We start from the raw sequence: 10,285 nt of genomic DNA on the forward strand, positions 1-10,285 counted from the left end.
AAGTTTCGGGGGACAGAAGTCTCTGTTCCGGCACCCTGCCGGGACGGGGAATTGCCCCCGGAGCCATCTCCATCGACTCCACCTCCATCTTCATCGCCGTTGGTGACTCCCATGATGAGGAGGGAGGAGTTCTCCCCCGAGGCTGAGGGCTTTACCGGTAGCTATGTGGTCTATCTCTCTCTCCCATGATATGATCTTTATGTGATCATGAGCTTTGTAATCTAGTTGAATAAGTAGATGTTATTCTTCAACTATTATGCTACTCAAGTGGTTTTATTATGTGATCTCCGGAGACACCTTGTCCCACGGTGTGAAGGTGACAGTGTGCATACCGTGTGTGTCTCTTAAGCTTAATTTACAGAAATACTTACGAATTGTGGTGTCTTGTTAGTACTATCTTTGTATGCTCAAAGTGATAGCGTGGGGCGTCCATAGATTGGGAACGCGAACTTTAAGGAGTGCTTATGCAGCCCTACGCGGTGAATTTGTGTTTGTTATCCAACCGGAGAGTGGTTCAGAGTAGCATAGTGAAGAGATAATATTTATGTATTCAATTATGATATCATTGTTGAGAGTGTCCACTAGTGAAAGTATGATCCCTAGGCCTTATTTCTAAGCATTGAAACACCGTTTACAACCAGTTTTGCTACATGTTTGCTTGCTGCCATTTTTATTTCAGATTGCAATTACCACTCATAATCATCCATATTACTTGTATTTCACTATCTCTTCGCCGAACTAGTGCACCTATACACCTGACAAGTGTATTGGGTGTGTTGGGGACACAAGAGACTTCTTGTATCGTAATTGCAGGGTTGCTTGAGAGGGATATCTTTGACCTCTACCTCCTGAGTTCGATAAACCTTGGGTGATCCGCTTAAGGGAAACTTGCTGCTGTTCTACAAACCTCTGCACTTGGAGGCCCAACACTATCTACAAGAATAGAAGCGTGCGTAGACATCAACCAGCGAAGGAAGAGAAACACGAACAAACAGTGATGAACGTAGCCTTCCTCGCTACGGCACGCAGATATACACCCTCCCCACACAGTCGAACCTACCCGCTGACTAATCACGAGACGACACAGAGACATGCGAACCGACCTTCCGAGTCGGCGGGGCTAGGGCGAGGCAAAAACCCCAACATGCCCCCTCTCGAAGCAGGTATTGTACACGGGCCACGACCGCAGCTCGCAGGAGACCAATCAGGAGGCGCCACCTAGCCGGGCGAACCGACTCTTCGCGTAGCCGGGACCCAGAGTGAGGCGAAAACCCCGTCGTACCCCTCCCGATGGAGACGTTGTACAAGGTCCACGACCACGGCTCACGGGACGCTAAACCGACCCATCCAACTGGAAGGTGGACCCAGAACAAGCCGGGCCCAGAAACATCTGACGTTCGTAGTCACGCAAGGGCCGTAAGTTACAAACACGCCTTGACCCACACAGTAGAATGTACCCGTAAACTAATCAGGAGCCAGCAATGAGACGGACGCACTGGCACCAGACACAATAACGGAGACGCAACACACGAAAACAACGTACTGCCCCCCCTTCGAAGAGCAAACCCCCGCGTCTAAAAAGAACGACAATAACCAATAGCGGCAACCAAAAGGAAGGCGGTCCCACGGACAGCGAGAGCGAGTAGAGGCCAGGCGAACGCGCCACAAGCAGGCCGCAAGAAACCTAAAACGGTAAAAGTGCACGGCCAGCCAATGAGCGCTCTACCAGGCGCAACTCGGCGAGCGTCCACATCGATTAAACGCGTGCACAGAGGCCGCGCGGCCTGGGGCAATGGTCAGCCAGCGGGAGACGCGAAAAAGAGTGCGCGCAGCGTTTACGCGAATCCCTGTTTAGGCCGGCTCAACTAAGCCGGCCCTGACGGGCGGCCAGGATCCACGCGGAGGCTCGGATCGGACGGCCCAAAAACTCAAATCGCTGAGAGTGTGCCTGGAGGTCTCACCGTTTATACTTTTAGATGCTCATAGTGCTTCACTTACATATATATTGAGTAGTTCCTCTGTTTATTATAACTCTTTGTTCTTCATTTATATCTTTTTAAGAGCATTGCTTTGCGCATTTTTTAAGAAAGAATTAGAACTCTTGCTTCACTTATACACTTTTGGAGAGTTGAATAGTAATTGATTTGGTTACTTGGCTATATGTTGGGACTAAAACTTGCAAAAAAATATTTCATCGTTAGGCTAGGAGTGGTTGCGGTAATATGGTTAGGACCCCTACGTAAAAAACATATGGTTTTTAATTTTGAAAAAACTCTCCATTGCAGGTTATTTACGGGTGTACATACCGGCTCCATTTTGTGGTCTTCTCTTCCGCGTCTGGAAAATCACGACATGTTTATAGAGATGTGTACACGATTAGAAAAGATGTCGAGTGATATCCTTACTCATGCATAACGACGGTATAGTCTGTGGATCGGCCCTCCGACACCCTAGTCGGTATATGAGTCCGACATTTTATACTTATTCTTGCGGCTGTGTGTATGCAGAGGCCGGGTATAGAACTATCGTGATTGTATGGCCTTGATGCAAATGTTTCAGCTTAGTAAAAGCGCCATTTATCAAGAAGAAAAATGAGTCAAAAATTTGAGCTACGCAGAAACTTTTGAAAAAAAAATCTAGTCGGACATAATTTTGTGCATATCCTGGCAAATTTATAGCTATAAAATTGACAATACTATATTGAGAGGAACCTGTTGTTCTGGTTTAGTTTTAAATTTGCATACAAAATTCAAACTGTACGGGGTTTTAATACAGTAAAATCAACAATAATCCGTTAACCAATATGTCTGCGAGGAGAGTTTGAGACGCGGTGACCAATTATGGACTGGTTTCTCGCCCGGATCTGAAACTACATAGTTACCATCCTTGTCACAAAATGGATATAAATGTAGCGACTGTTCATAGCATCCGGCTATCTATTAGTACTGTCACGAAGAATAAGGTCTCACAGCCAAAAATCGAGGCCTATGATCGAGCAGAATTTGAAACTGGCAACCTGGCCAGCGCAAGACATCCTAACATACTAGTGCTAGCTATTAGTAGTACTCAGTAATTCCGATGCAGGAAACGTAAGTGTCACAGACCCAGACCCAGCATCAGCCCTTGCTTATCTTACCCACACGCTGGGGATCCTCCACGGCCTTCTCGGCTTTCCTGCAATTAATCAAGTTGCAAACATCAAAAAGCGTCGAAACTACATCTCCACCGGCAGATCGACCAACAAGGGATTTCGATATATGCCCGTGGATCATGGATTCAATTGCTGATTCAATTGCTCAATAACCCAAGACAAGCAATGTCAGCGTTACCTCAGTTCTTCCTTAATCTCTTCATTGTTAGGGTCGAGCTGCAGCGCCTCCCGGAATGCGTCAGCGGCGCCCTCGTAGTCCTTCACACAATGAGAAAATATCATACCAGGAGAGGGAGGTATATACAAGTGGAGATAATGGGTTCGATTGCGAGGGTAGAATCGATACAAGCAGCTGTACCTTCATGAAGCTGAGGGCCATGCCTTCACGATACCAGGCCTTGGGCCAGCGGGGCTGCATCTTTCTGCACTTGCGCGCAACTTCCAGAGCTTTATCCCCATGTCTCATACGCAGCCAGCAGATGCTCTGGTTGGCATACATGGCGGCATCTGTAGGGTGTATGTCAAGTACCTGCATTTACAATGAGCAAACGTGCACTCAGTTTAGCTCAACAGGTTGGTGAATAGATCTACTAACAGGCTCTATGGAGCATATCATTGCCTTTTCATCAGTTTGTTTTATTTTTATTTTTATTTTTCTCAAAATGAGGCTTATTCTCCAGCCTCTGCATCACTAGTTTAATTAATGTCTGACCCGAAGTAACAAAACCACGGATATAAGTTGTTGTCTGATTTAAGGCGGGAATGGCTCTACGGATATTGAGCTCACCATAAACCATCAGACAAGTAGTAGAGCTACAGAGAAAACTAAAACACCACATTTTCAATACTGAGCCCGATGTTCTGGAACTATTTCTGTGTGATCTTTGCGATTGTTTCAAACAAGTACTTCCTCTGTTAACTAGCTTGCTAAAAAGGCTTATATTGTGGAACGGAGGGAGTACTAGATAGGCTCGTGCACTTACCTTGCCATAGAAGGATATCGCTGTACGGTAGTCCTCCTTTGCATATGCTTCCCTTCCTTGTGACTTCCAAGCAGCAATTCTTTCGTCCACAGAAGCTGCAGCCTGAACAAAATAGCATGTTCAGTTACAGGCCTACCGAATGACAGTTGGACAGCACAGTAACAATTTAAAGTTCGAAAATTAAATGATGTGCTGCCTGGTCCAAATTCCATCATCCATAATCTCGTTAGCGCAAACTTGGCTGGGGGCAGTACCCATACAACCATCATGGTTTAAATCAGTTAGAAACTTTCCTAGTGAACAAAACGTCAACCCAAATTTGAATACAAACTCTATTTAGGTATAAGAATAGCATCTCCCATCCCAATACATAAAGGGTGCATGGACTAAGAGTTTATGAAGAATGTACAGGCTTGCAGGTATAAAATGGTGACTACGGTTTCACAAATGTTATCATGCATAAGACTTGCCCTATTTCTTCTAGCCACATCAAACAATTGAAGGACCAACGAGATCCATGCATGCAAACAGAGTTCATGAGTACGCGTACTACGTGTTGAGACTTTTGAATTTGTTAAGGAGAACGCAGCATAAGCCATCTACAAGGGCACAACGAATATTTGTGGTCTAAGTAGAAAATACAACTCAACCACACATTAAGCTTCATGAGTATAACCTGGAATGAAGTGATAAAAAAAGTATGTACATGCCTGATTCAAGGCCCTCATTATCCCATCAACACTCCAATCTGGCACTTTGGGATCTGGTTTTGTCCCATAAAATAGAACTTCAACAAGGTCCCGATGCCCATAACATGCTGCCATCCCAAATGGAATATTACCATGCTATATCATAAAAAAAAACATAAGATGCCATATAATCCAGCACGAAATACAAAGCCATAAATGTCATTAGATTTTCTTTTCGACAAAAAACTTTCCGAGAAAATGAGATATTCCTGAATTCATCGCACTGGCAGTAACAGAATTAGACACTGTTAAATGAAAAGAACATAATTTACAAGAAAGCAAGACATAGTACTCCCTCTTGATCCATAGTACATGTACTCAGGGGAACGTTAAAACATAATATGGAACTACGGTGACGAACTAGTATTGCAAATCTCAAAGCATAAAAAATGGTAAGAGAGATTATGAGTTACCTTGTCAGGAATATTAGGATCGGCTCCAGCTTCTATGAGCAACTTAAGACAATCCATGGAGCCATGAAAAATAGCATGCGTTAAAGCAGTCGGTCCAAAGCTACAGTGAGCATTCAGATCTGCACCAGCCTATGGATAACAGTAAAAGAGATTTAGACGCACAGCTGGTACAAGTTATCATGACACATTCAACCAAAAAAAATAAGTTCCTCTACAAACTGAGGACACCTAATAGTTACCGTAAGAAGATAAAACTCAGGACAGTCAAACATAACAAAATATATCAAGTCAGTGAATTACTGGACCTCAATCAGTAGCTCCATGCATTTCAAGGACCTCTCATTGACAGCCCTCGCAAGTGGTGTAAACAAGAGTTGCTTTTTGTTTGGCTGAAAAGGGAAATGAATCACGGTTTTCAAAATAATATTTAGGTGCACCTCCAAGAATAAAGCATTACATCATCAAGCACACACAGTTTATCGCATTTGCCTTTTCAATTTATAATATGCATTCAACTAACTGAGGATGGAATAAACATACTTACATCAGCACCATGCTCCAGCAGAACCTTCACAGCCTCAGCTTTGTCCTTTCCAAGCGCCGCGTGTAATGGGGTACCATCCTGCTGATCAACATCCACGGGAAGTCCTCGGGACAGCAATAGCTTTATAGCCTCGCAGTGACCTGGTGTCATCACAAAGATAGCAGAAATCATGATATATCAGAACCAGAGGAACAGAGAATATCTATACCACTATATAGTACACCAGTTTTTGAATTCTGGTTAGCCACCACGATGAGGTGCAATCAGTTACTAGCCGTTGATTTGATTCACATCGTGAATATCAACCAGTTGTCGATCCCCAAGCTAATTGATCTAACGGCTGACATTTCTGGGATTCGCTCGGTACGGACGCACGCCAAAACGAGGCCATTCAGGATCTTTCTAGAGTCCTCACGGACGCACAAACGTCCTCAAAATTTACTCATGGGAAATCTATTTAAGATCTTTTGTGGCTGGCTGGTTGCTATGACTATGAGCTTACGTACACAACGATTGGAGATGCACAAGATCTGACACCAATAACGACACCAGCTCTAATAAATCAATCAACTCTGCATGATTCCGATTAAGGAGCAAGAACTTGGCAACCGCTTCTAAAAATCTAACGTGTTCTACAAAATTTGGGAATCTCAAACACACAAAAGGTACATTAGCAACCATAATGTGAGTGTCTCCGCATCGTTGCTTGAGTTTAACAATATATTGTTAATTTTACATGTAGATGTAATATCTTAGTACTATTTTCAGCACGATCATCAACCACCACGCGTACCTTTTGCTAGTATAGATAATACTTGTATTCAAGCAATGACATTGCTTCAATTTACCAAAGAGTGAGAAAGCAAACCTTCCTGTGCTGCGGCGTGCAGCCCGTCTCATTCGGCATGGCAGGATCGCCACCGTGATCGAGAAGGTACTTCACAAGCTGGATGTCCCCATTGAGTGCGGCATAGTATATTGGCGTCTCACCTACACGGGGATATAATATATTGGTGATAAAAGAAATTTCTCCTGCCACGGATGCATACAGAATTTTCAACTAGGTGCGCACCCCTGATTTGGAGAGGGAATTGACATCAATTCCACATGTCTCCAGGAGGAAGATGCAGCTCTCGAGGCAGCCCTTGCTTGCTGCCAAATGAAGCGTGTTTCTCCCCTCGGTGTCCTTAACTCCCTGCAGGTCAACCTCCATCGCCATTTCTGATATCGCAGGAACAGTGAAGTCAGAAAACGCAGATGATTATCGCACAATTTTTTTTTGAGCCCACGCAGCCCCCAAATTTAGGGTTTTCTCTGGGTTCCTCCCAAACTCGAAAGAGAGAGAAAAAGAGATCGGGGCGGCGCTTACTCTTGAGGAGGGAGAGGTCTCCCTGGTAAGCGGCGTGGAGGGCGATCTCCGAGGGGGAGGAAGCCATGGTGATGGCGGCGGCGACCATGGTGGAATAAATTTCTCCGCCTCGAGCGGTGTAGGGTTCGGGGGAATGGGGAGGGGAATGGTGAGTACAGGGGATGGCGTGTCTGCTTATGCGCGTCCTCTAGCGCTAGGGCCGGCCCACATAGGCTGTCTCCGACGGTTTCGGGAACGTTCTAGATACTCCAGTTGGTTTTTCAGTTTACTCGTTTCTCTTCTGGTTTTCTGTTTTTTTCTGTTAGTTTTTCTTCTTCTTTTTCATGAGCATATTTTAATTTTGTGCATTTTTTAAATGCATGAACAGTTTTTTAAAATTTATGAACATTTTTTCAAATCTACAAATATTTTTGAAATTCATGAACATTTTTTTCAAATTTGTGAACATTATTTTTAAATCCATGAACTTTTATTTTTAAATATGAACATCTTTTTTCAAATTCATGAACATTTTTTCCAAATTTTTGAACAATTTTAAAACCTGTGACTATTTTCTAAAATCTGGAACATTTTTTGTTTCCTGTTTTTCTCAGAATTGACATAAAAACCGGATGCGTTTTCATGTACTAGCATCAGCCAAAGTGGAATGGAAGAAAACAGCCATAGCGAAGCGATTGTGAGCGTGCGAGATAATGGGCCGGCCCAAGGGGGCTCCCACGCGAGAGTCAACGCCGCAGCGGACGCTACGAGCGCTGAATAGGAGCGTTGGTGTTTCTTGCTCCCCCGAGTCGGTTGCCCTTTCTTTATTCTTCTCATATGTTGGCTGGTGAGTGTTTCATTGTCGGTGGCCAATTTCTGGTCAAAGTGGTGCTTCACTAGGCATTAAGCGACACAACAATCAAGACGCTTCTTCTTTGGCGCGTGCTGAGCATCCTCCGGAGGAACGGAAGCAGCAATCCTCTAGTTCCCGCGTCATCCGATCACGAGCCTCGTGACCGTCTGATGCTTTCTTTAACCCCACGCGTAGTCTCTCCACTGAACAAAAACAAAAAAAACGCATGCCTTACCTTTCCACCGCGCACATCCCGCACGACTTTGGGGTGGAGGAATGTCGATGTTTCGTAACCGGCTAGTTAATTTATTTGTAGGTAAGTGCTTGTGACCATGATCGGATGGGCTAACAGCATCAAGAACACAAGAATGTATACAGGTTCAGGCCCCGGGATCGTCCGGGTAAAAACCCTACTCATGTTGGGATCGATGTATTTTGCCGTGTGAGGCGCTCAAGGTGCAATGGTTTAGTTGGATGGATGGATGGTGGAGTCTCCGGTGGGGAAGGTGTATGGTGTGTGGATGTGTGTATGTGAGAGAGATGTCCCTTGCTTATATAGGGGTGCACTACCGCCTTATAGATGTGGCAAAGTAGTGTTACAGGTCCAGGTACAACCTATGATAGGATGTGAGCTATACTACACTATTGCGGCTGTCATCCGGTTGTCTGGACCGTACAGAGCATGGCCTCAGGAGGCTACTGTACGGGTCGTCAGTGATGACTTTTGGCCCCGGGGGCCCCTTCCCATCTTGGTTACTTGGGATGGGATTAATCTTATAAGGCTTCTTTCTTCGTAACGTATGCCCTGGTGGTCACGACAGTGGCCTTGGCATCGAGGATTGTCTTTGATATGATGGATGGCCTTTGGCCAATTGATAGGCCTGATAGGGCGAGTTACCTAGCTGGAGTTGTCTGCCCGACCTGACCTTGATGACGACCGGCTAGCCCCTCAGTCGGCCTTGCAGTTTTGCCTTCGAATGGTATTGGGTTCCCATGGTTCCTTCAGTAGCCCCCGAGCCTTCGCGTGACTCAAAGAGGTACGCGGGGGATTTTGTCATCTCGCCCGGCAACATGGGTATCTTGAACATAGGCCTTCGTGGTTCAACTTCGTTCATGGCAGCTTAACGGTTCTCTTTGGATTCACGCCCTCCCGTAACCAGTCGGACAACCGGTCCAAAAGGGGGACCTTGTTTGGTTGTGAAGAGCCACTGTTGTAGCGTGTGGTTTGAGATTTACTGACCGATGCGCTCATGTGGTAGTTGATGGGACCTGGCACCTCTATGATCGCTCAAGCCCCCTCGGGATGGAGCGGTTACCAGAGGCTTTGATGACGACGCATTGATGGTCCGCGGGGGAGGCAGTGGTAGTTGGCGATTGAGATTGAGCCACCACTGCAGGAAACAGACACATGTCATCGCGGCGCCACAGTACCCCCTGTGTGGTGGGTCCGTTTCAAGGCTTATTTAGGGAAGGAACGGAGTAGACGCGGGGAAGATTCCACCTGTTCTGACTCCCCCCCCCCTCCACTGCCCCTTTTCTACTTCTTATTCATAGCCTTCCTTCATGGGTCCCCGGCCATCTCGAGGCGTGGTTGGGCCAAAATAGGTAGTTGGGGAATGGTGTAGGTTGACGGTCACCGAGGATTAGCTTCAAGGCCTCTCCTTTTTGGTTCTTCTTCCTCCGCCCGGCCAATGCTCGTGGAGTGTGTCGCGTCGAGAGAGGTTTCCTACTCCATAGGAACACGAAAGTGTACTCTTTGCTTCTTTTCTTGAGCGGGGGTTGTCGGTTCCGGCAAGCCTCTTCTTTTGGCCGGTGTTGTAACTGTACGAGATCCAGCCCCACCACCTGTAGGGTTGCACGTACGGAAAACAAAAAAATCTCCATACACGAACCAACCAAGATCTGTCTATGAAGATACAAGCGAGAGTTCGATCTGCTCATTACCAACACCGTGCAACAGAAGAATATGTTGATGACGATGTCGATGAAGCCTTATGAAAATCCTCACAGCTAAGCCTAGCGGTGAGGATGTCGCCGATTCCCCGATCCAACCTTCTGCGTCTAGTCGAGCAAGGATAACAGGTGTGATCCCTTTGAGAGTGTGCACGCATCCATCTCTTCCAGTCCAGTAGAGCTTCATCGTCCAGGGCTCATGAACTACTGGTGGATGCTAAAGGTGGAGTTCCCAACACATGGGAGAGAGAGAGAGATTAGATCTAGATCTACCAGAGAGGACAACTAAAA

The 10,285-nt window shown here is 45.8% G+C and overlaps 1 protein-coding gene across 3 annotated transcripts; it reads right to left on the minus strand.

Annotated features, from left to right (window-relative positions):
* Positions 1 to 2,787: 2,787 nt before the first annotated feature.
* On the minus strand, positions 2,788 to 7,399 carry LOC127323590 (small glutamine-rich tetratricopeptide repeat-containing protein 2-like). 3 transcript variants are annotated; one of them, XM_071819586.1, is made up of 11 exons: positions 7,210 to 7,399; positions 6,913 to 7,061; positions 6,709 to 6,830; positions 5,841 to 5,980; positions 5,602 to 5,685; positions 5,297 to 5,425; positions 4,845 to 4,979; positions 4,135 to 4,236; positions 3,510 to 3,680; positions 3,330 to 3,409; positions 2,788 to 3,174 (listed from the first exon to the last, which is right to left on the minus strand). In XM_071819586.1, the coding sequence occupies exons 5-11, from the start codon at positions 5,617 to 5,619 to the stop codon at positions 3,117 to 3,119; spliced, it is 693 nt and encodes a 230-aa protein (XP_071675687.1). In that variant the 5' UTR covers positions 5,620 to 5,685; positions 5,841 to 5,980; positions 6,709 to 6,830; positions 6,913 to 7,061; positions 7,210 to 7,399; the 3' UTR covers positions 2,788 to 3,116. The 3 variants fall into 3 exon arrangements, with proteins under 3 accessions (XP_071675687.1, XP_071675688.1, XP_071675689.1); XM_071819587.1 differs by having other exon boundaries at positions 5,837 to 5,980; XM_071819588.1 differs by lacking the exon at positions 4,845 to 4,979.
* Between the last annotated feature and the right edge of the window lie 2,886 nt (positions 7,400 to 10,285).

The sequence above is a fragment of the Lolium perenne genome, chromosome 4 (genome assembly GCF_019359855.2).
Source record: "Lolium perenne isolate Kyuss_39 chromosome 4, Kyuss_2.0, whole genome shotgun sequence".
NCBI classification, from domain to species: Eukaryota; Viridiplantae; Streptophyta; class Magnoliopsida; order Poales; family Poaceae; genus Lolium; species Lolium perenne.

Bases quoted from the DNA above. Each gene is read 5' to 3' on its own strand.
- LOC127323590 (XM_071819586.1), bottom strand. The intron at 4,237-4,844 runs GCATGTACATAC...TATTTTGTTCAG, and splicing joins TAATGAGGGCCTTGAATCAG to GCTGCAGCTTCTGTGGACGA. The intron at 3,175-3,329 runs GTAACGCTGACA...GATTAATTGCAG, and splicing joins GAGATTAAGGAAGAACTGAG to GAAAGCCGAGAAGGCCGTGG.